At 39.7% G+C, this 26,484-nt stretch overlaps 1 protein-coding gene across 14 annotated transcripts in view; it reads left to right on the top strand.

Annotated features, from left to right (window-relative positions):
- Positions 1-26,484, top strand: part of RPS6KC1 (ribosomal protein S6 kinase C1) — a 317,521-nt gene that overhangs the window by 176,632 nt on the left and 114,405 nt on the right. For 9 of the 14 annotated variants that reach the window (XM_078440686.2, XM_078440687.2, XM_078440681.2 and 6 more), the window contains one exon: positions 2,637-2,766. In XM_078440686.2, coding sequence (XP_078296812.2) covers positions 2,637-2,766 — 130 coding nt within the window. Of the gene's footprint in view, positions 1-1,002; positions 1,979-2,636; positions 2,767-7,126; positions 7,439-10,593; positions 10,737-26,484 lie in introns of those variants that run through there. The other 5 variants (XM_078440692.2, XM_078440689.2, XM_078440684.2 and 2 more) reach the window with 4 other exon arrangements.

Genomic DNA, 26,484 nt, shown 5'->3' with positions numbered 1-26,484 from the left:
TTTCTTAAAAAGCTAAACAAATATTCCACATGACCCAGCAATTCCACTCCTAGGAATGTCCTTGAGAGAAATGAAGACATGTTTACACAAAGACATATATGTGAATGTTAATAGCAATACTATTCATTATAGCCTCAGCCTGGAAAGTCTACATGTCCATTAACTGGTGAGTAGATTAACAAAATATGTTCTATCCAAACAATGGAATGCTACTCAGAAATAAAAGGGAACAGGCTTTGATACCTGCTACAACTTGGATGAATCTGAAAAACATTATGCTAAGTGAAAGAAGATAACTGCAAAAGGCAACATATTTTATGAGTCCAATTACATGAAATATCCAGAAAGGGCATATTTATAGAGACAGAAGGCAGATCATTGTTTGCCCAGGGCTGGGGATGGAAATGACGATTAATGTAAACATCACGAGGAAATTTTTTAGGGTGATCAAAGTGTTCTAGAACTGGATTGTGTGATGGTTGCACAACTTTTTACATTTACTAAGTAAGAATCATTGAATTGCACACTTACAACAGATGAATTTTATGTTATATAAATCATCTCTCAGTAAAGCTGCGAAAACAAAATTTGAGGATGCATGAACGTTTCAAGGCACATTCTTTCAGCATGCCCATGAAAGGAGTAACTGGATCTCTCAGATTTTGGCACAGTATCTAATTAATATCATGATGTGCTTTGGAATAGGAAACTGATGGGTATTAACTGTCCTATTATACTATATGAGCTTGAGAGAAACAAAGTGAGTTACTCAAGGTCATGTTAAAAATCAGTTGAAAGCCGTAAACGCAGATATCCCCTACCACCCCACAGCTACAGCGGTGTTAGACATAGCTCCCTTTCAAGGAAATCTCGTCATTTGGCTATTCATCAAGTCCACTTGTCACTGGGGTTGAATTGAGCAGTTCTTTCCGTTCATATATTTTTGTTTTCCTTTGATTCACCAGTTGGATTCCTATTACTCACTAAGTCCTTCTTTTTTAGCTCTTGCAGTTCAACCCTGTGGAGCGTCTTGGTGCTGGAGTTGCTGGTGTTGAAGATATCAAATCTCATCCATTTTTTACCCCTGTGGATTGGGCAGAACTGATGAGATGAACAGAATGCAGGGTTATCTGTGCACATTCTGATCTTCTCTGTGACAGGCATCTCCAGCACAGAGGCAGCTCTGCCTCACAGTCACTTATGGAGCACCAAGACATTGGGATAAAGACCTTTAGAGGAAACGGGGGAAGAAAAAGGCTGAAAGAGAACAGTTCCTTTACCATGACTCTCTGGACAAGATACTGGCTACATTTGCAAGGGGCTTTTATGTGCAGACCTTTAACAAAGGTTTGATCTTTATTTTATCTGCATTTAGTGTGGCAGATGGGTTGTATGCCCAGCTGAAAGAAGAATGCCCTTCAAGAACTTCCTCTGAAAGCTCCAAGTGTACATTTAAGTGTTACTTGAAAGGAGGACCTTTACATGGCAGCTAATAGTGCTTTCTGCTAAGCAAGATTGGCTTATATGATCGTAATTAATATTTGCCAAATAATACACTAAAAGTGCTTCATGAATAGTGTCATCTGTGGAGCTTAAAAAGTGAGAAAAAAAAAAGGATATATACATCATGTCTGATAGAAAACACGCACCATGATGCTGTATAATTAATATGTGCTGAATGTGGTTCCATACTATCTCATGCTTTCTGAAGTCCACGTGAAGAGAAAACTCATGTTGTCAACTTTATACTTGGTTGGTTGGTACTGCTTATGGAAGGGTTCGTATAAACACTCACTGTCTCTCAACTTTATCCTTCTGCGCCCTACGCCCTTTGCCTATTCTCTCATATTCGATTCCCTTTTCCTCCACTAGTACATATGCAACAAAAAGGGAAGGGAGTATTTATTTCCCCAAATTGTATCCACTTAATAAGGACAAAGAAATCATGATTATAAAATAAACATGGTAAAAATTGAAATCTCTCCTTTATTTAATTGCTTAAGTTTTTTGTTTTGCTTTGTTTTAGAAGGGTCTCTCATTTTGGAATGTTAACAATTTCTGCTGCTGCTTATGCTTGACTTCATTTTAGGTTTTTGGTTTGGTATACTAAGAACCAAAGGATCTCATGTAAATGGAATTGAATGGCAATCCTATTTTATTACTTAGTGATGAGATTTCCAGATTTGACCTCCTAATCTACTTGACATTATATAGAAAGTATATGAGTATTTATACATCTACGAATATTTGTATTTATTTCTTTATGTTGCTAAGATAGCTCCTGCATTCGTGCCTTGTTTATAACAATTTACAAAAGTTTTAAAAGCATTAATGTCTCTCTTTTTAAACTTTATCCAAAGATGAAAGAATAAATTACTTTTTTCGGAGTTAGGGGCCATCAGAAGTAATAGAAGTCTTCCATATTTTTAATCCTCCGAGTTTTTGAGATCGAGAGTCGATTCCTACTCTAGGAGCATCTATACAGTTTCCATTTGCCATCAGCTAGGTCCTCCCATCAAAATAAATGGAAGCAGAAAATGCTTTAGTGAAACAAAGGAAATGTGCAAGCATTTTTTCTTTTTCTATTTTCCTACTTCCCCTTTTTCCTTCTGGTTCCCTTATAACCTGAACCTCAGACGAAGGACTGCAACAACACCAGGATGGGGAGCGGGTCACCAGGATCAAAGCGCAATCAAGATGACATCACTCCCTGGAACTGGATTTGGACTCACCAACTCCCTGGGCTCATAACAGGAACTCATGCAGGTGAGACTGAAGAATGACTTCCTGTGTAGGACCGGTAGGAAATCTGCAAGTACTTAGAGCTGGCCACTGCAGAGCTTCCTTCCAGAAGTGCCCTGTGACAGGAAAGTAGGACCTCACAACTAAGGGGAAGCTCCCAGCCCTGCCACATGATTTTGGTTCCTTGGATTCAGGACAGTAATGTCAACAGATGGTTGCTGTGTCAGTGTGTTGACATAGCTCCATTGCTTCAGCTCCCTTTTTCTCTCTATAGATTTGATTGGAACTTGTGCTTAATGTAGATGTATCATTCGTAATCATGGTGGACTTGAATTATTATAGTAGTAAACACATAGGATATGGCTTTGGGGTGATGAACCCAAGTCTGTTTTTATTTGATGATGTGCATTAAAATATTAGTATTTTTAAATGCTGTGGGTGATACTGCTTTTTTGTTTTTTTTAATTTTTTTAATTATTTTTTTTAATGTTTATTTTTGAGAGACAGAGCATGAGTTGGGGAGGGGGGCAGAGAAAGAGAGGGGAGACACAGAATCCGAAGCCGGCTTCAGGCTTTGAGCTGTCAGCACAAAGCCCAACGCAGGGCTCAAACTTAGGAACCCTGAGATCATGACCTGAGCTGAGGTTGGTCACTTAACTGACTGAGCCACCCAGGTGCCCCTGTTGTTTTTTATTTTTTATTTTTATTTTTTTGAGCATATGTCCTGTGGGTCAAAACATGGAAGAACTTACCATTTTGTATTTTTCATTTGATTTTTTTATTGTAGGAAAACATACATAATATAAAATTGACCATTTTAACTACTTTTAAGTACACAATTTAGTGGCATTAAGTACATTCCCGTTTTATCCAGCCATCACCACCGTATGTATATCTCAGAACTTTCTAATTATCCCAAATTGTAATTCCACCCATTAAACAGTACCTTCTCTTTCCCGTCCCCCTTCCTCCCAGCCCCTAGTAACCACTGTTCTACTTTCTATCTCTATGAATTTGACTCTTTGAGGTCTCTCATAGAAGTGGAATCCTATAATATTCATTCATCCTTTTGTGTCTGGCTTAATTTCACTTACAACGTTTTCAAGGTTCATTCATACTATAGCATATATCAGAATTTCATTCCTTTTTAAGGCTGAATAATATTCCACTGTATATATAGACCACATTTTGTTTAGCCATTCACCTGTCAGTGGACATTTGGGTGTTTCCACCTTTTGGCTATTGTGAACAATCTCATTATGAACATTGATGTGTAAACATCTGTTCAAGTCAGTACTCTCATTTGATTTTATATTTTTATATGAAATTACCAGTGTCATTATTTTATGATGCTTTTTATAAGCAGGTTGTCAATAATAAGTGTGATATAATGCCACCTATCTTAAGATAGGATATGAAAGTCTACCATTTCTATTACACAGAAGTAGAGTTAAGCTCCCGAAAAGTGAAAGAGAATGCTATCATTTTAGCAATTCAACTACGACATGAGTTAAAACTTTTTGAGACATAGTACTTTTCAACTTGTTATAACTGAACTCTTGATAACATATTTAAACTGCCTTTTAAACATTTACTTATTTAGTTATTTTAGAAAGAGAGCGTGAGTGGGGGAGGGGGCAGAGAGAGAGAGAGAAAGAGACAATCTTAAGCAGGCTCCAATGCTCAGCATGGAGCCTGACATGGGGCTCAATCCCACGCACGACCCTGGGATCATGACCTGAACCAAAATCTAGAGTGAGATGCTCAACCAACTGAACCACCCAGGCACCCCCTTTTAAACATTTTAAAACAGCTACAATTCCTGTTGTGTTTTGACCCTCAAGTTTTTTCTATCATCTCTTATTTCAGTCATTGTGAACCACGATCGAGTTTTGCTTTCATACAATGGATGTATTGAAGAATATAAAATTATAAATAATACTTACACTATGGCCAGAAACACTATATTAGGACTTCATACATAGAATGCCCTCATTGAATTCGGTTGCCCATATTTATGAATCCAAGCAGAAAAAAATCTGACTGTATTAGTGAAAGGCTCTTGGCTTTGCAAGGGGCCCCTTGTAGCATCTTTATTTGACTCACTTAGGGAATGCTTTATAGCAGAAGCCAAGGCGTAAGCTGGATCATTTTTCTTCTTAAGAGTAATTGATTTAACCTCTGGGCTAGCCAAAGCTCTGGATAATGAAGCCTGGTATTTCAGGCTCTTTCTTTGAGGATTGTAGAAAATAATAGAAAGCCTTACAGTCGTGTCCTGGTCTGATCTCTGTGACTTACTAACATTTTTACCTTAATCAAAGAACAATATTCTAGACCTATTCCCCCACTTACAGAATGAAGGGGTAGGTAAGTTCTAAGCTCCACAGCATGTGGACTTTCTGTTTTTCGGAGTGAGCTAAGTTGATAAACTAACATCGGAGAAAGACAAGGTTAGTGCAAATCTTAAATTAGTGCTTAACTGTTTCCTTATAATTTTGTTTTCTAGTAAATACCACATACTTGGGTTGCTGCCGTCTACCCTCTCAGCAGCATAGCCCTCAGTGGTTATGTGGCTATAAAAATTATAAATAGAATGCAATATTAAAAGGTTATTTCTCAGTGAGCTCTACACTGGAAAAGGAGAGTTGAAGGTCCAGAAAGAAGTACCAAGAGGTGAAAGGAGGTTCGGACACACCTACATTTGCTCACTTCTTAGACCTTTCTCAAAAGCTGTGGTGGTATTTCTACCCCTGTTGCCCTCATCCATCATCTGTTATGTGTTTATTTGACTCAGTTCTTTGGCAGGCATAATCAGAGTACAAAATTGATACTTTCTCTTCCTGTTTAATGCAGAACATTAACCTCTACCAGCCTAGGTAATTTGGACTTTTGAGTATTTGATGTCTACTCAGCTCATTTTAAGGATTTCATATGAAGTCCTTATGCTGAAGGGTTACTAAATGGTAAAAGCTGTGAAGTCAGCTCTTTCTAAATAAAGTTGTAAACATAAGAGCAGCAGGGAAATGGGAAGCAAATACTGCGGTCACTTTTTGTGACTCGGAATCACTTGTTTTCTCAAGGACAGTAAATCGGAAAGTGGAGAACAAGCTTCCTCTTTGGGAAGATTTACAGTGGTGGGGATATACAGTCAGGTGGTATGGCTTTGCATTTTTTGGCCTTATCCCATGACTTCTTTCCTTGATCCAGGGATCTCACCTCAGGGAGGAAGAGAGGCAGAAAAGATTTGTGGAGGTGGAAGAGAGAAAGTAACTTGAATGAGGTAGTCGAGGGAAATGAAGCAGGGCACTTGTCAGCCGTGCTGGCCCTGGTGTCTGGAGCACTAGAGAGCCTGCTTTGTTGAGCTAGATTTAAAGGGCAATCCTTTGTTCTTCTCCCAGGAAGAGGTAGGCAGAAAGTGAAACTATTCCTGCTATTCCAGGAAGAGAGATAGTGAACTGCCTTTTTGGAAAAGATTAAGTGACAAGCTTGTCAGAGTCTGTTCTGTCTCCATCTCCTTGCTGAAGACAGCTGGTACGGCTGGTAGAGGCCATGAGTGTCTGCAAGGAGTTACTGGGATTTCTTTGGGGCAGAAATACCTCTCGCTGAATGTTGCGAGAAAGAGTGACAAATGAACTCGCTTTCGGTCACGCTTTGAGTTGTTGGTATCCTGTCTTTGTAAGTCCCAAAGAAATTTCATATCAAAAAGCTATCTCTTCTAGTCATGTTGATCAAATTCCTCCTAGAGCTAATGCACAAGACAGTAGTTCGACCAGCCTCACCAAAAAAAGGCAAATGTAAAGGGGTTCAAATCTATTTCAGCGGTAATGGTGTGGTGTGATGTTGCCTTTTTCACATGGGAGAGATCCATAAAATTGGCTCAAGAGTGACAGATAGAAAACAAGAAGAGAAGGAGGTGTAGTGTTGGCAAAACAAAAGAAAACTCATGCAACTATTCGGTCTCTTGGGCTTGTTCTGGAAAGAAAATGTGTTAAATATTTGAAGGATCTGTCTTCAGCAAAAAGATTCTGAATGACTGAGAGAACTTTAAAACCAAGTCCCCCCCTTACCATGCTCTCCCACTGTTTTCTCATTTTTTCTTTTTCCTTTCTTCGTCTCCTCTTCATCTACCCTTCTTCCCTGTTCTGGACTTCTCTGGTCACTGAACAAAAGAAATGGTGCCTATCTTCAAGGACCTTGTAAAACCCAGGGGAAGGAAAGCATAAATAATAAGTAGGGCAGAATGTTGTAAGTGTTATAAGGTACAAATAGAGGTATGGTGAGCACACAAAGGAGAGATCTGAGGAACTGCAGGAAAGCTTCTTGTATTGGAGCAGTAGCCTGAAGTTTGAATAGTATTTTTAAACATAAGGATTTTTTTTTTAAGATTTTGTTTGGGGAGAAGGAAAAATTCCAGGGGAACAGCAACAACAACAACAACAAAACAACCAAAACCCAAAAACAATTGTGTGCAAAAAAACCTGGAGATGGGGAAAAGTGAAGCTGTGCATATTGTTTTGGCTGGTGTGTAGATACATGTATTTGAAAGGTAAGTCGGGGCCAGATTAAATGCCTGGCTGAGATGTTTGAGTTTCATTCTCTAGGTTGTAGGGAACTAGTGAAAGTTCTTAGCTGATGTTATTGCAGCCTGCTGTTGAAAAGATAATTTTAGGGTTAGAATGGAGAATAAATTGGAGAGAGCATGGTTAGAGGCAGAGAGATCAGTTCGGAGTTATTGCAGAAATTCAGGCAAGAGATAAAGTCCTGAATTAAGGTGGTAGAAAACAAAGGAGGGGGTACATCATCGTCTTCTTGTCCATGTCTCTTGTGTATAGAGTTTCCCTATCAAATAATTGCTTTCCTTGTTTCTTGAAGCCAGTTTATACTAGGAGATTATGGATTTGTTGTTTTTAAAATCACCCCCAAGGAATCTCCAGAGAGACAAACCATTTGTTGATAATGATATTGACTATTCATAGCTTAAAACCCCCCAGGTCCCAACTCCATTTCTTTTTATCATTTTGTGGCACTCCTTCCCATCCTTTGCTTTTAAATAGTTGGTTTGCTTTTATATGGCTAGTCCTCCATTCTTGCTCTTAGAAGGCATTACATCCTGCCAGGTGACTGCTCTTTTTCCCAGACCTCTGACACACATTTAGCTTAGGTCAGTGGTTGTCAAAAAGTGGTCCCAATCTGGGTCAAGGGAATAGGGTGATTTTTACTGTTCTTGCAACTTTTCTTCAAGTTTGAAATGATTGCCAAGTACAGAAGTTTTCAGCAAAATGAAAGAAAAAGTGATCCTCAGACCATCAACATTAGCACCATGTGGGAACTTGTTAGAAATGCAAATTCTCAGGCCCTGTCTCGAATCTACTGACTCAGAACTCTGGGGGCTGACACAGACAGGAGTCTGTCTTAAGCTCTTCCCGGTGATTCTGATGCATGGTTAAATTTGAGGACCACTGGCTTAGTTTAATGGAAACTCATTGCCTCTGCCTTGTATGATCTCATGCAACCCTCCTTGAGATATGTGTTTTGGGTTTGAAGACATCTCCCAACACTTAGAATGTTTCCCAGGAGGCTGGCTCAGGGAGGCCTTACGTCAACGGGACTCACCCGAAGTGAGGACAGGAGGAAGGGAAATGGCAAGGGGAATAGCCAATTGCATAAAGAAAAAGAGGGGGTGAGAGGAGGAGCCCAGGAGGAGTGATTCGGTTCCCTCAGAGACATGCAGCCAATCCTGTCTCGGTTATCTGGATTCAAATAACCCACCCTTTGTTATAGATAGTGCTCTTCTCTCAAATCCCTTTTTGAAATAGAATAAACACCGCATTATACTGGCAATTCTTTTCATTACGCGTTGTATACCTTGGGGTTATTTGCTCCTTCTTAAAGCAGAGCCACAGCGGAAATTTAGTATTTACTCCCTGCATTGTCCAAAATCTGAATGTGAAGATGCTAAGCTAAGTTTAGGAAAGACACCAGAATGTTCTCATCGGATTCTGAAGTGCGGCAGAGCTCTCTCAGCGAAGAGAATAAAGAGTATTCTCTTTAGAACTGAGGGACCCAGCTGGGGGTGCTTTCTCGGTGGACTCGGCTCTGCCTTTTGAAAATGGGCATCAGGCTTCACAGGAGGGAAGTGAAATGTCCTAGATGTTCCCTGAAGGTTAAGTGTGTGCATGGGTGGGGGTAGGGGTGGGGGGGGTGCTGTGAGGGGGGTCGTCCACTGTCCTCTTACTCTTCACTTTAAGGCTCTGTTGTTTATAAGGTACCTCGATTATTAGGTAAGATGATTCATAAAGTTTATTTTGACCAAATGGATATGTGACCACTCGTGAGCACGTGCAGAATGTTTAGATAATTTTGGCTTTTCAGTAGGTGGGATTTCAGGGACGGCGGGTGTTTCATCTGTCTCTGTGCTCTCGCTATGCCCGGACTCAGGCTCACATTGCTTAAAGCGCCATCGACAGGACATGCTTCAAGCGCTTTTTCCAGGGGTGGGCAGGGGTTCCCGCTAATGCCCACCCTTCCCCTCGCACCGCCCCTGATGGTGACGAGGGGCACACCGCGGTGGTTCCGGTTAGGGAGGATGGGATCTGGTGAACAGAGAGAGGCCACCTTGCCCCTGAAAGAATCAACTCTCCTGTTGGGAAATGACCTTTGGGGCTCTTTCCACGGATCTTCTGACTGCAGAGGCCAGTACTCTTTTGGGTGTAGGGCCCTGAGCAGCTCTTGGCAAATGTGATATGGGCAGAGGGGATGCTGCATAGAACTTGATATTTTGAGAAAGATGAAATGCTGCCTGCTTCTTATACTCTCACCTCTTCAGGCCCTAAGCTTAACTCAGTTCAACACCCCCTGTCCCCTGCCAGGCCATACTTCTGCCTAGTAATGATGCCAGTGGTACCTGAAGACTCACTCAGGCTAGGTTCACTTCGGCATCAAAAGTCACTGTAGGGCACAGGGCTTCCTTTCACCTGTACCCTATTCCTGGGGCCAAACACCGCAGTTGTCCTTTCTTGATTGTAAGGATCTCCCCCAGACTGCCGGTCTGGGTCTCACCCTCACCGCTTAGTTGGCCTTCCTGGCGCTGGTGAGTCTTGGCGCCCAGAAAGCCGAAAGCAACAGCCATCCTGATGCTGCCACTCTCCGTCCCTCTGCTGCAGATTGAAGCTATATCCAGTAGCTTATCTCCACTGTGGGCTATCATGGTTTGCGGGAGAGGAGGGGTGAGCGTCGCTGCCTGCTGCAGCTGTCTCCTTTTGAATCAGCTACCCCCGCTCCCCAGGTGCCAAAATAGCTCGCTGGGTTGAGAACGCTCCCCATCTCTACCTCTCCCGCCCATTGCAGCGCTGGTAGCAGCTTTCCAACGAGCCTTTTGTTGCGGAAGCTCTAAATCCATGGTAGGGAAATTACCAAGAGACCCTTCCACCGTCTGCCCTCCCTCCCCTTGCTCCGTCTCTTTCTTTCCTTCCTTTGTCTCCTTCCGTAGCTAGGGTCAGAATCCCTAGCCAGACTGAGAACATGGTTGCTATTCCAGGACCCAGATGCCAATATGTGGCAGCATCTGGCTTATTGGCAAGCGTCGCCAGCAGTTGTGCTGGCTGTGTCTAGGCCTGTCATGTGGCTGAGCCTGCTAATGGGGGCCCTGTCACAAAATGGAGTTTCTTTGAGAATATGGTCTCAACCAACGAGCCCACCAGAAAGCAGTGAGCTGTACTGAGAGGACATGAATTATTGGACAGGGTGACTGCCTACTGTAGCTTTGATGCTGATCCTGGACCGTTCCGCAGAAATCCCTGTTTTATGTTGTTGGAGTCTGCTCCTCCTGTAACCTTAACTTCTTCCTGTTAGTGTTTCAGGTGCCTTAAGGCATGGAGCTCCTTGAAAGAGAAACACAAATCACGAAAAACGTTGAGATAAAATCCTGCTCCTCAGAGGCGCCTGTTTGGCACAGGGAGCGCATGATAACAGCTTGCTTTAGAAAGGTGACATTTCTGCTGAAGGCTGAATAATAAAAAATGCATTTTTAAAAACTCAGCTCTTCTGTGTCTTCTGACGGTTGACTTTTGAAGTGAAGGCCATTTCTTCAATGTGAAGGGTCAGTTTCCAGGCTAGCCTCTCCAACCCCCAAACAAGGGCCTATTAACTCTTGTCATCACTGATGAGACTGAGGAACTTTTAAAGTTAATTATCACATAATAGGGCTGTTAGTACTTTTTTCCAAGGTGCAAACACAGAGTGCTCAGAATGTGTCAAGCACTGTCGGAGGCGCGTTGAGGGGCAGAGGCAGATGAAGAGCATGTGATTCCTGCCCCCGTGATGCAGGTCGTTGGTGACCAGAGTGCATATACCTCCATTATATTCTTTCTTCCCTACAGCCTATACAGTTGGACAGGGCGGGTGATATGCTTGTGTTTTACAAATGGAGAAACTCAAATCCCAAGAAGTTGATTTGCCCCAGTTGGCGTGACAAGCTAATAAGAGCTGTGATTGGAAACTAAGTAGTTGTAGTTCTGCTTCATTGAGTGGATGTGTATTGCATTCTCAGGTCACGAACTCCGAAAGGCAGAAGCTGTGTCTTTAACTTTTTGCAAACTGCCCCCAATTAGCAGCCTCCACTCAACGCATGACCCCCTTTCTATACATCTCTCCCAGACACACACACACACAAATATATATATATATATATATATATATATATATATATATATGCGCACACATATACATATATATATATTTATTTATTTATATATAATATATATTATATTTATATATATATGTGTATACATATATATATATGTGTATATATATATATATATATATATATATATAAATGATGTATGTATGTATGTATTTATGTATAAATACAGGGGCTCTTTACAAACTGAAGCCAAGTTTTCCCTGTGACTTGCTGAAAGGAAGGAACCAAAAGGAAGAACATAGCAAAAATCAGCTTGAATTAAAAGATGATAATGATCCTGGGAAGATGGTGGTGGTAATGGCAGTAGCCTACCACCTACACAATCCCACATAAAAACATACAGAGACATGTAGTAAAATCAAAATTGATAGACCGCCGCTACAACAAAACCAGGTGACAGGATGCCACAAATCTCAAAATGCAAGTATTTGGGGACAAAATACCAGTAACCATAAGACTTGCATGAGATGGGCATCTGTGTGGGAGACAAAAAGAAGCCACAGTATAGCTCTTCACTGTGTCTGAGAACAGCACCCCAAATAGCCAACCCCAAATAGTTTCACTAGGAAACTCAGACCAATATGAGAACAGCAGCTGAAGGTGAATGCATGTTGCCTGTTCTAATACCCACTGAGCGCAAAGGGCTTGTAATAAGGGATTAAAGGCGCCAGCCCTTTGAACCCTCAAAATTGACTGGCCAGAGCTGCCTTCTAGTACCGGGCCCTTCACTGGGAAGTTACTGGGAATGGTATTAAAATTGAACTGGGTAGGGGCAAGAGAAAGGCCCAATTCAAAGGAAGGGAAGAACAGCCAGGAAATTTCAAAGCAATGTGTCTTTTTTTTTTTTTTAACAGTTCATACAAACAACAGAAGAGGGAGCTCTGTGAAGTTAGAGCTTTTTAAAAAATTTAGCTTGATTCATTCTCATAGTTTAGGAAAACTAATTTCACATTAAAAATGCACAACAGAAGAGAATCAACATCAAGTCCCATGCAAAGTTATTATAAGAGAAGGAGAATTAGGATTAGAATAATATTCTTATGAACAGTGAAAATATCCCAGGGGTGCCTGGGTGGCTCAGTCGATTGAGAGTCCGACTGTGGATTTCGGCTCAGGTGATGATCTCACAATTCATGGGATCAAGCCCCATGTCGGGCTCTGAGCTGACTGTGTGGAGTCTGCTAGGGATGGGATTCCTGCTTGGGATGGGTTCTCTCTCTCCCTCTGGCTCTCTGCCCCTCCCCCACTCACATGCTTGTTCTCTGTCTCAAAATAAATAAATGAACTTTTAAAAGTAATTCCAGAAATATGTGCTTACAAAATAGACCAAAATTAATTTACTACTCCAAAATGAACTGAAGGACATTAAGAAAGTTAAATAAGACATGAAAGAATAACCCAAGTTGTAATTAGAAAATTCAGAAATGAGGTGGTAACTCGGGAGGGAATGAGAAATAAAAGAAAAAATTATTTTAGAAACGAAGACTAAACTAGAAAGGCCATAAGAGTGAATGAACACAACAGCTAATGCCTTAAGAGAAATGTGATAGGAAAACAACTTTTTAATTGAAGGCTTAAAATTTTTTTCAGGTTCACAGAAAAACTAAGGGGAAGGTACAGAGATTGCCCTTATGCCCTTTGCCCTGCATGTGCACAGCCTCCCCCATTATCAGTATAGCCCACCAGAGGGGTACCTTTGTTAAAATTGGTGAACCTACTTTGCCACTTTGTCATAATCACCCCAAGTCCATAGTTTGTATTATGGTTCACTCTTGGTGTGGTACGTGCCTACCAGTTTGGACGAATGTGTAATGACATGTACCCATCGTTATGGTATAAAGACTATTTTCATTACTCAAAAAATCCTCTGTGCTCTGCCTGCTCATTCTTCCCCACCCACATCTCACCTCTCCCCCCATCCACGCCACACCTGGTAACCACTGAATTTTACCATCTCCATGGTTTTTCTTTTTCCAGAATTTCACATAGTTGGAATTATATATTATGTAGCCTTTTCAGATTGACACCTTTCTCCTAGTAATTTGCTTCCTCCACATCTTCAGGGCTTGGAAGCTCATTTCTTCTTAAGTGCTGAGTAATATTCCATTGTCTGGATGTGCTACAGTTTATCGATCCATTCACCTACTGAGGGTCATCCTGGATACCACCAAGTTTTCCGATTATGAATAAAGCTATAAACATCTGTGTGCACGTTTTTGTGTGGACATAAGTTTTCAACTCCCTTGAGTAAGTAAAAGGGAGCACTATCGCTGGATTGTATGGAAGAGTATGTGTAGGTAAGAAGCTGTCGAACGGTCTTCCCCAGTGACTATACCATTGGGCATTCCCACCAGCAATAAGGTGATTTCCTGTCACTCCACATCCTCACCAGCATTTGGTGGTGTTAGTGTCCTAGACTTGGGTCATTCTGACAGGTGTGTAGTGGTATGTCATCGTTTTAATTTGCATTTCCTGATGACCTATGATGTTGGGCATCTTTTCATATACTTATTTGCCATCTGTATATCTTTTTTTGGTGAGATGCCTGTTGAAGTCTTCGGCCCATTTTTTAATTGAGTTGTTCACTTTCTTATTGTTGAGTTTTAAGAGTTCTTTGTGTATTTTGGTGAGCAGTCTTTTTTATCAGATATGTCTTTTGCAAATAGTTTTTCCCAGTCTGTGGCTTGTCTTCTCATTCTCTTGACATTGTCTTTCACAGAGCAGGAGCTTTGCATTTTAATGAAGTTAAGTTTATCAATTACTTCTTTCATGGATTGTGCTTTTGGTGTTGTAAACTGAAGTCATTGCCATACCCAAGGTCATCTAGGTTTCTTTTCCTATGTTGTACTCTAGGAGTTTTATAGTTTGTATTTTACATTTAGGTCTGTGATCCATCTTTAGTTAGTTTTTGTAAAGGATATAAACTCTATGTCTAGATTTTTCTTTTTTTCCCCCTTCCTCTCTTCCTTCCTCTCTCCCTTCCTCCCTCCTCTCTTCCTCTTTCTCTCTTTCATGCAGATGTCCAGTTGTTCTAGCACTATTTGTTGAAAAAACTATCCTTTCTCCATTCTATTGCCTTGGTTCCTTTGTCAAAAATCGGTTGACTTATTTACATGGTTCTATTTCTGGGCTGTGTGTTCCGTTCCATTCATCTATTTGTTCATTTGACACCACCGTGTTGTCTTGATTACTGTAACTTCATACTAAGGCTTCAAGTGGTCTAATGTTGTTGTTCTTCAATATTGTGTTCACTATTCTGTGTATTTTGCCCATCCCTATAAACTTTAGAATCACTTTGTTGATATCCACAAAAATAACTTGCTGAGATTTTGACCAGGGTTGCATTGAATCTATAGATCAGTGTGGGGAGAATGGACACCTTGACAGTATTGAGCTTTCCTATCCATGAATATGGAATGTCTTTCCATTTATTTATTTATTTATTTGATTTCATTCATTAGAGTTTTCCTTACATAGATATTGTGCTTTTTTTGTTCAGTTTATACTTAAGTATTTAATTTGGGGGGGGGGGTGCTAATATAAATGTTATTGTGTTTTTAATTTCAAATTCTACTTACTCCTGCTGGTATATAGGAAATTGTATCCTGAAACCTTGCTGTAGTTATTAGTTCCAAGAGACTTTTGGTGATTTTTTCAAATTTTTAAAATAGATGCCCATGTCATTTGTGAACAAATAGTTTTATTTCTTCCTGTCTCAACTGAACTTTTGTTTCTTTTTCTTGTATTATTGCATTAGCTAGAACTTCCAGTATGATGTTGAGAGGAGTGATGAGAGGAGACATCCTTACCTTGTACCTGATCTTAGCTGGAAAGCTTTGAATTTCTCACTATTAAGTATAATGTTAGCTGTAGGTTTTTTGTAAATGTTCACTATCAAGCTGAGGATTCTTCCCCTCAATTCCTACTTCACTAAGACTTTTTATCATGAATTTTGTCCACATTTACTGATATGATTGTATCGTTGTTATATCATTGTGATTTTTCTTTTTTAACCTGTTGATGTGATGGATTCATTAGTTTATTTTTGAATGTTAACTTGCATACCTGGAATAAATCTCATTTGGACATGGTGTATAAGTATTTTTATACATTTTTGAGATGCATTTTCTATTATTTTGTTGAGAAGTTTTGTATCTATGTTCATGAGAGATACTGGTCTGTAATTATTGGAATATCTTTGTCTGGTTTTGTTATTAGAATAATGCTGGCCTCATAGAACGAGTTGGGAAGTATTCCCTCTGCTTCTGTATTCTGGAAGAGATTACAGGTAATTGGTACAATTTCTTCCTAATTGTTTGATAGAATTCACCAGTGAACCCATTTGGGCCTAGTGCTTTCTGTTTCAGAAGTCTATTAATTACTGATTATTATTGATTCAATTTATTTAATAGATATAGGCCTATTCAGATTATCTAGTTTTTCTTGTATGAATTTTGACAAGTTGTGTCTTTCAAGGAATTGGTCCATTTTCATCTAGGTTGTCAAATTTGTGGGCATAGGGTTGTTCATAGTATACCTTTATTATCCTTTAAATGTTTATAAGGTCTGTAGTGATATCCCCTTTTTCATTTCTGATACTAGTAATTTTTGTCCTCTCTCTTTTTGTCTGGTGAGATGCTTCCAGATTTTATTGATCTTTTCAAAGAATCAGGTTTTATTTTAATTTTTTTTTTCTGTTAGCTTCCTGTTTTCAATGTCATTGATTTCTGCTCTAATTTTTATTATTTACTTGAGCTTACTTTGGATTTAATTTGCTATTCTTTTTATAGTTTCCTAAGATAGAAAGTTAGATGATCGTTTTTAGATCATATATGCATCCAATGTTGTAAATTGTTTCTAAGTACTTTCACTGCATCCCACAAATTTTGGCTAAGTTGTATTTTCATTTAGTTCAAAATATTTTAAAATTTCTTTTGGGATATCTTCTTTGACCCATGAGTTATTTAGAAATGTTTTTTGTTTGTTTAATGTCCATGTATTTTGAGATTGTCCAATCATCTCTTGTTACTGATTTAATTAATATTTATATTATAGGGGTGCCTGGGTGGCTAAGTCGGTTAAGGTTCTGCCTTCAGCTCAAGGTCATGATCTCAGAGTTCGTGAGTTTGAGCCCCGCATCTGGCTCTGTGCTGACAGCTCAGAGCCTGCAGCCTGTTTCAGATTCTGTGTCTCCCTCTCTCTGCCCCTCCCCTGCTCACACTCTGTCTCTCTCTCTCTCTCTCTCTCCAAAATAAATAAACATTAAAAAATTAAAAATATATATATTTATATTATATATTTTATGTCATCTTTATATTTATTTAATTTTATTGTGGTTTGAAAGCAGATATATGATTTCTGTCTCTTAAATTTGTTTTATTGCCAGGAATGTGGTCTATCTTGGTGAATGTTCCATGTGAGTTTGAGAAGGATATATATTCTGCTGTTCTTGGATGAAGTAGTCTATAGATGTCAATTATATCCAGTTGTTTGATGGTGGTGTTGAGTTCAACTTTGTCTTTACTAATTTTCTGCCAGCTGGTTCTGATAGAGGGATGTCAAACCCTGCAACTATGTTAGTGGATTCATCTGTTTCTCTTTGCAATTCTATTAGTTTTTGCCTCACATAGTTTGACGCTCTGTTTTTAGGCACATACACATTAAAGATTATAACATCTTCTTGGAGAATTTACCTCTTTATGATTATGTAATGCCTCTGTTTATCTCTGATAACTTTTCTTTTTTTGAAATCTGCTTTATCTGAAATTAATATGGCTACTCCTTTCTTTTCATTATTTAAAAAAAATTTTTTTTAAACATTTATTTACTATTGAGAGACAGAGAGAGACTGAGCATGAGCACGGGAGGGGCAGAGAGAGGAGGAGACACAGAGTCTGAAGCAGGCTCCAGGCTCTGAGCTGTCAGGACAGAGCCCGATGTGGGGCTTGTACTCAAACTGCAAGATCATGACCTGAGCCTAAGTCATCCGCTTAACCAACTGAGCTATTCAGGTGCCCCTCCTTCTTTCTTTTAATTAGTGTTGACATGGTTTATTTTTCTCTGACCACTTAATTTTAATTTATATGTGTCTTTGTGTTTAAAGCGGGTTTCTTGTAGACAGCATATAGTTTGTTCTTGTTTTTGTGATTGACTCTGATAATCTTTTAATTAGGGCATTTAGATTATTGATGTAATCGGATTAATGTCTATCATATTCATTACTCTTTTCTATTTGTTGCCCTTGTCCTTTGTTCCTATTTTGGTCTTCTGGTCTTTTTCTGCCTGTTGTTTTAATTCAGCATTTTATGCAATTTTAATCTCTCTCCTTTCTTAGCATATTGGTCTTCCCTTCCCTTCCCTTCCCTCCCCTTCTCTCCCTTCCCTTCCCTTCCTCTCTTTCTCTTCTTTAGTGATTGCCCTAGAGTTTGCAATGTACATTTTCAGCTAATTCAAGTCTACTTATATATATATATTATATCACTTCAGATAGTCTGAGTACTTCCTCTGTCCCTTGTATCATTGCTGTCATTCATTTTACTTATATAAGCGTGCACACACACACACACACACACACACATCTATATACACACATAATTGAATATGTTGTTGGTATTATTTTGAATAAATTGTCTGTTAGAATCAGTCAAGAATTAAAAAATGAAGGTTTTTCAATTATTCCTTCTTTGTTGCTTTCTGTTACTTTTTGTGAATCTGAGTTTCTGACCTATGTTATTTCCCTTTCCTCTAAAGAACTTTTAACATTTCTTGCAAGGCAGGTCTATAGGCAGAAAATTTCCTCAATATCTCTTTGTTAAAAGGTCTTTTTTTTTTCTTCTTCTTCACTTTTGAATGTTAGTTTCTCAAGGTTCAGAATTCTATGTTGGTGGTTTTTTTTTTTCTCTCAATATTTTAAATATTCCACTCTGTTCTCTTCTTGCTTGAATAGTTTTTTTTTTTAATTTAAAAGATTTTTTTTTAAGTTTATTTATTTTGAGAGAGACAGAGCAAGCAGGGGAGAGTCAGAGAGAGAGGGAGAGAGAGAATTCCAAGCAGGCTCCTCACAGCCAGCACAGAGCCTGATGTGGGGCTCAAACACACAAACCGTGAGATAATGACCTGTGCCAAAAACCAAGAATCGGACACTTAACCAACTGAGCCACCCAGTGCCCTTGCTTGAATGGTTTCTTAGGAGAAGTTGGATATGATTCTTACCTTTGTTCTTCCATAGGAAGGTATTCTTTTACATAGCCTTCTTTCAGAGTTTTTCCTTGATCTTTTCTCTGGTTTAAAATGGTATATGTAGGTGTAGTATTTTGGTTTGGTTTGGTTTAGTTTGTGTTTTTTTGCATTTTTTCTGCTTGGTGTTGTCTGAGCTTCCTGGATCTGTGGTTTGATGTCTGACATTAATTTGGGGAGATTCTCCATAATTATTGTTTCAAAGATTTTTTTTCTTTTCCTTCTCCTTCTGGTGTTCTCATTACATGTGTATCACACCTTTTGTATTTGCCCCACAGTCCTTGGATATTCTGGTTTTCTCAATATTTATTCTCTTTCCTTTTCAGTTTTCAAGGATTTTATTGATATATCCTCTAGCTCAGAGGTTTTTTTACTCAGTGATGTCCAGTCTACTACTAAGCCCTTCAAACGTATTCTTCATTTCTGTTAACGGTGGTTTTTATTTATGTTTTTTGTTTCTTGTTTTTATCTCCAGCATTTCTTTTTGCTTCTTTCTTAGGAATTCCATCTCTCTGCTTACATTGCCCATCTGTTCTTATGTACTGTCTACTTTATCCATTAAAGCCCTTACTGAATTAATCATAGTTGCTTTAAATTCCCAATATGATAGCTACAACATCCCTGCTATGTCTAGTTCTGGTGTTTTCTCTGTGTCTTCGAGTTGTGTTTTTTGCCTTCGGGTAGTCCCTGTAATGTTTTTCATGATAGCTGGACATGAAGTACTGGATAAAATGACTGGCTATGAATAGGCCTTTAGTAGTGTAATGGTGAGGTGTGAGGTATGAGCAAGTATTCTATAGTCCTACAATGAAATCTCACTCTTTCAGTGAGACTGTGCCTCTGGACTGTGAACTTCACAAGAGTTTCTCAGTTTTTTTCAACCTCTCTAGGTAGGACAGGATGGCTAGAGTGGACTGGAGTTGAATATTTCCCTTCTCCCACATAGAAGGCTAGAGGTCATTGGGGTTGGGTATTTCCCTTCTCCAGGTCAGTTGGCTCTGATAATACCCCAGCAGGTTAGGCTCTGGTTAACTAGTTTCCCCTGAAGCGCAGGTCTTGTTAAGAAGAACAGAATGCTCTGGCGTATTTCAAAATGATTTATTTCCTCCTCCCTTGCTAGAAGCACAGAAGTACAAGGGGATTTTTCTCCAGTATTTACTGTGGGAACTCGGTCAAGTTGCTGGAAGTATATTTCACAATGTTATGGAATATTGTTACTGAATCCCCTGGGGTTTTTAACTCTCAGACCTGTTTTCACTGAGCCTCCATCAGTTTGTCAATTACAGTTTAGGTTTTCCTATTCTGGTATTGTTCCCACAGTGTTTTACACTTGTAAGCCTCTCTCTGGTAACCTATGACTTCACTTGTCTTTCTTTTCAGTCTGGGGGCATCAGGTTGCCTTGTGTACCATCCACTCTCTTACAGATTCCAAAAGAGTTGTTGGTTTTCCAGTCTGTTCAGAATTGTTATTCGGATGGAGTGGTAATTTCTAAGATACTTACATGCAGAACTGGAAACTAGAAGTCAGAACATTTTTAAAAATAAAAAAATTAAGAAAGAGGGGCGCCTGGGTGGCTCAGTCAGTTAAGCATCTGACTTTAGCTCAGGTCACGATCTCATGGTTTGTGAGTTTGAGCCCTGTGTTGGGCTCTGTGCTAACAGCTCAGAGCCTAGAGCCTGCTTCAATTTCGGTGTCTGCTCTTCTCTCTGCTCCTCCCATGCTCATGCTCTGTCTCTCTCTGCCTCTCAATAAAAAATTAACATTAATTTTTTTTAATTAAGAAAGAGATAAAAAGGATTAAAGAGAAAGTGGTGTATATTGAAGTAGGCAAAGAAGATCAAACATATGGTTGTTGGAGATCACAAAGAAAACCAAAGCAAGGCAACTGAACTGTAAAGATGAATTCAAGAAAACTTTTTTGAAATTAAAAAAAAATTGAAGCTACATGGAAAGAGCACACTGCATACCTGAGAATGTTGGCAATATGATTAACACAGAAAAAAAAATGAGCTTCTAGAATAAAAAGTGCACATGACTTACAAGAGAGAAAAGTTAGCTTATAATTACACTTCTCAACAGCAGTGCTTTATTGAGGAGAGAAAAATGAAACAACATATTTAAAGTAAGGAAAGAAAACGTGAGTGAAGGATTTTATACCCAGCAAAACTGACTCTAAGAATAAAGGGCACAAATAGTTATCAACATGCAAACATTCAGGGAATATTGTTCCCATGAGCTCTTCCTGAGGAATCTAGTAGAGAATGTATTGTAAATGACTGAAACAATGAGAAAGACACCAACATAAGAACTTACACATTAAATAGTGTCCTGGACCATGGGGGAGAGTATAGTGTGCAATGGCTACATGGTCTCAATGTGTAGATGTAATAAACTTTTATTTTAATGGGGAAAGTAGGAAGGTATATGCAAAAACACTTAAATGTTTTTGAGAATCATATTGGTGGTGATATTAGTATTGTCATTCTGAGATTGTTGCTGTGCAATGTCAGAACAGTAATGTTGGGATGTTTTAATTCTGTCGTTCCCTCTGCTTTTAAGAACCCAAGTTCTCAGAATGCAAGACAGGAGATTCCACTGTTATAGAGTGGTTAAGTAAAAACTCCATAGTATTGAATCTGCACAGAAAGTACAATATACATTTATGAGATGTTTTTATCTTTGAATCATAATATTTCATAGTTCATTCTGCTGAAAAGTTCTAGAAACAATGTCTAATTTAGCAAAGAGCATCCCCAACACCCAGATTGTGGTTTTGAAACACTCATTTCTCTGTAAAAGAAATTAGGGCTTCTTGGAGAAATAAGTCTAGGGCAGGAAGTCTATAAAATGAAGTTGGGACATGTTAGTTAACAAGGAAACTATCAAAGACTTCTGAGGTCATGTCAGAAGGACTCAGCCTCCTACTGGTCAAAGATGGGACAGTTTGACCTTCAGTAATGATAAGAATTGAAACCTGTCATGTATGTTTAAATTCATGATTTGATAATGATATTAGAGAGAATTGATCATTGGGGCACCTGGGTGGCTCAGTCAGTTAAGTGTCTGACTCTTAGTTTCATTTCAGGTTATGTTCTCACGTTTGTGAGTTTGAGCTCTGCGTCAGGCTCTGTGCTGACAGTGCAGAACCTGCTTGGGATTCTCTCTTTCCCTCTCTGCTCTCCCCTGCTGGCTCTCTCTGTCTCTCTCTCAAAATAAACTTAAAAAAAAAAAAAAAAAGAACTGATCACCTTCAGGAAAGGTAAACCAATTCATATCTTGAAAACTGGGAAGTAAAAGGAAAGAATTAAGCATTTACCCTGGTTTTTATATGAACTGTGCCACTTGGTATACAAATAGTAAATTAAGGGCACAGTATCTTATAAAACTATTCTAATTACAAAATGAAAAAGAAATGATAGAATATCACCATTTTGCAACCCCCGCTGGACAGATACAGGCATTCAGCATCAATAGTGGCACAGATTAAAAACCGAAAGATAACCAGACATTATGTGCCTTCTGTAGTATTGCTGGACACTACCTATAGTCTTGCTAAAGAGTTGTAACCTGGTCTGATCCTTAAGTGGACTGAGCTTCCAATTTGCAGGAAATGCAGGAGACAGGAACTTGTTGAACTTCATTGTGAGCAGGCAGTCAGCAACATCAAGACACTGGGAAATTATAGGTCAAACTGCCCAAATTCTTCCACAAATGATTTGTAAAGAAATGGAAGGGGTGGAGGACAAATTCTGTGGATTAAAAGAGAATTAAACGATAGTAAAATTGGGGGGCACCTGGGTAGCTCAGTTGGTTGAGCGTCTGACTTTGGCTCAGGTCATGATCTCGAGCCCTGCATCGACAGCCCTGCTGTCAGCACACAGCCTGGAACCTGCTTCAGATTCTGTGTCCCTCTCTCACTCCCCCTCCCCCGTTCGTGTTCTGTCTCTCTCAAATATACATAAACATTAAAAAATTTTTTTAAAAGATACTAAAAGTTTTAAGAAGGGCAAGACTAAACAATAGTGTCTACTGATGCACGTTTGGATTTGGGTGATAAAATGATTTTTAAGAAGTGACAACTATCATGGACAATTGTTACTTTGAGGGAAGAGGGGTTATGATTGGGGCACATGGAGGAACTTCTGGGGTGGCTGTCTATATAATATCTATATATTATATATGTAGTGAGAAAAGATAAAAGAAGATGTTGGTGCTGGTTACCTGGTCCTTTTACTAGATACGGATTCCTACAGAGCTACTGCTAGCCTTTATTTGTCTTTGTGCAATTTAGAAAAAGGCAGACTTTCTTCAAGTCATTGACTCCTAGTGGCCAGTAAACACAAAAGTCTACAATGCCTATGAAAGGAACGGTGCCTTTGAGCAGTGTACAGCTTGCACAACTTTATGAAATGGCCTTTGTCTATGTTGGTTCAAGCTCATCTCCATTTGGTGTTTATTAAGGAAAGGAATTTATTTTTTGCAAGCACCATTTTGTTCTTTGAAAAATTTTACCTGAATGTACTTTAGCAATCCAGTGGGATAGAGAAAGTGCTTATTCTCACTAATATTTCGCTTGCCCATTTTAGCATACAATATCACTCAGGTAGAAGTAAGTACTTCCTGAGATATTGTGTAATATTAGAAACATTTAAGGGGGCACCTGGGTGGCTCGGTCAGTTAAGCGTCCGACTTCGGCTCAGGTCATGATCTCATGGCTGGCGGGTTCGAGCGCCGCATCAGGCTCTGTGCCGACAGCTTGGATTCTGTATCTCCCTCTCTCTCTCTCTCTCTCTCTCTCTCTCTCTCTCTGCCCGTTCCCCACTCACACTCTGTCTCTTAAAAATAAATAAACATTAAAAAATTAAAAAAAAAAAAAAAGAAATGTTTAAGAAGGCTAGCTAGCTTTGGAGCCAGGAAGTTCTAGAGTGTCATACCTCTGGTGTGGCTAGCACCATTTGGGCTCTAGCCCCCATCTTGGCCGGGTCCAGAACTTCATTCACCATAAATCATCAGGTTCAGGGGAATAGACCCACATTAGGAAAAGTTCAGAAGATTGTGATATAAGTGAAAATGTCTATTTGCTAATTTCCCATAATAATAATAACTGCTAAATAAACGAGAATACTCACGTTAGCTCTGTTCTCCCAATGAGGCAAGTACCTCTGAAGCCAGAAGGTTGTGTGATTTGCAAAGGGAGGTGGATGATCCTAATGGCTGGTGACATTCTCATCACATTCTGATCCACCCATCTCCACTCCAGGGAGATACCTGCCAGCTGGACCAAAACACTTGTGTCAACCGTGTCAGCATCCTACAATAGACACACTTACAAATTCTTGCTGTCCAGCTCACATTTTCCCAGGCTCCGCATAGAGGGAGGAGGGAACACTGCGTCAACCCTAGTGTTTAGGGGCATGACAATTGAAGCCACCAGCTCACCTTACATTACAAAGAATGTCAGGTAAATGAGTCTAACAGACATGGAGCACCTTCCATGGACTAGAGGAACAAACAGTGGTTTCTGATCTAAAGTAGACAGCCTGGTAAGGCCAGATTTAAACATTCTTTGCCCACTTCTACTATTTGAGAGATATATATGTATCTTTATCTATCTATCTATCTATCTATCTATCTATCTATCTACATATCTATCTGTGTGTGTGTGTGTGTGTGATTGAATCAGATTGAATCAGAGAAAACATCTTCAGCTTGGCCTGTGTGTGTGTGTGTGTGTGTGTGTGTGTGTGTGTGTGTGATTGAATCAGATTGAATCAGAGAAAGCATCTTCAGCTTGGCCTGTGTCTAAGGTATCCAAAATGCAGATCACTAGGTTTCTGTCAAAATAGTTTTATTGGGTTTCTTTTCTTGGGCTTTTGTGTTACAGGACTGGACTACCCCTGAACCAAATCCATACATGTCATTAGACTGGATCAGATCTATTGGATCCTACTGGATCTACCTTATCAGGCAGAAGCCTGTCCTTCAGTTGTGTACTTAGAGAAACAGTAGTAACTTCCTCTGACGGTGGCAAAGTACTGAGAAGCAGGACTCCTGTCTCTCCACCCTTCCTTTAATGCTGTAGGTCTATGTGATTGGGCTGGGCTGGGCTTTTTGTTTGTTTCTTTTTTTTGGTCTGGCCTAGAACAGGGAACTGTTGCTACTGCTCCCGGTTTCTGGGCTCCTCCTGCTCAGAGCTCAGCTGATTGTGGGGTGTGAGCTCACTGCTGTTCCTCAGGTCCTTCAGCACAGCCACTGTATTGTCTTCTCACATGCCTGGCACCCGGATTGGAAACATAGTATCTAAAATTAACGAGTTCTTTCCGTCCTGGAACTTTGCACTCACCTTTAGAACTCAAACGAGGGCTTGGCGATGACAGAATTAATCTGGGAAATTGGATGCTCCAAAATAAGACTTAAAGACCCCATCCCTTAAATATATTGGACCCGAAATGGAGATGATTATGTATATTTTGGGTTTAAAAGAGTTTTGTAAAGAAAATTTTTGTTGCCACGAGTTTTTAGTTTAATTGCCTGGCAGGGTGGGAAATCCCAACACAACAGCGTGGAACTGGGGCATGAAAAGCAGCAAGTGAGACGGATTTATGAAGCCCATAAATAAAAATGAAACTCATTTCATTGTCCAAATTGAGTGGAAAGGCACAATCTATCCCAATTCCGATAAATGGAAGAATGGGACATACATAGAGGAAAGTTCTTTCCATTTTAATAAGGCAAGATAATGGGTGTGACATAACTGAGGAATTTCAGAAAAAAGGACATTTCATTTTGCCAGATTTGACCAAGGAGGCATGTTACCCGTATCCACTCTAAGGCAGAAAATGCACACTTTCCCAAAAAGAAGTACAATCGACTGCATGTTTAAACAGTGCCCAAATGAGCATTTTTTTTCCTGTAAAGGCAACAGCGGTGAAAAGAATGAGAAGCAAAGGCCAAGGTGGCAGCCACGTTAGGCAGGAGATTTTCCTACTCCTGGAATCTGGGGGCTCGCCAACCTTTTCCTATTCTCTCCTAAGAAGCACATTGGTACTTAACTGTTCTTTGAAGCCTGTTTACTCCTGTACAAATGGATCAGATAAGACTGAGGGTGGGTGCCAACAATGAATAGCTAGATTTTAAAAAAAGGGATGATGTAGAGTGGCTGCAATTTGAGTGGCAGGATATTGGTGCTTTGTGGTTCCCCAGTGAGGTTTGGGCCGCTGTGTGTTTCCTTTGCCACGTTGATTTCCAGCCCCAACTTCTCTGATGTGTCAACTGAGCCTATTCCCTTTCCAACTAAATGCCTGGGTTCTTTAGATTTTTCTTTGTAGTTCTTTGCTCATCCATTATCTGTCTATTTCTGGGCAAGTATACAAGTTGGTATAAATTACACGTGCAGTCACTAGCCATGAAACTAGATAGAAGCCAACGGGCTCGTAAGGGGAAAAAACCCAGGCATGACCTTGTTGTCTTTGATGTGGATCTAAAGGCTCACTTGTCATTCATCTTTTTAAAATGTTTATTTATTTACTTTTGAGGGTGGGGAGAGAGAGAGTAGGGGGAGGGGCAGGGAGGGAGGGAGACAGAATCCTGTGCTGTCAGCACAGAGCCCAGGCATGAACCCACGAACCGTGAGATCATGACCTGAGCCGAAGTCAAGAGTCTGATGCTTAACAGACTGAGCTGCCCGGGCGCCCCAAGGCTCACTTGTCATTCATCTAATTTAATAAACATTTTGAACACTTGTCTTGTACTACTTACCCTGCTGGGCACTGTACATGGTTTAAAGATAAGTTAGGCCTGTTCC

This window comes from Panthera onca, chromosome F1 (genome assembly GCF_046562875.1).
Source record: "Panthera onca isolate mPanOnc1 chromosome F1, mPanOnc1 haplotype 2, whole genome shotgun sequence".
NCBI lineage: Eukaryota > Metazoa > Chordata > Mammalia > Carnivora > Felidae > Panthera > Panthera onca.
This window is presented reverse-complemented; position numbering and strand designations above follow the sequence as displayed.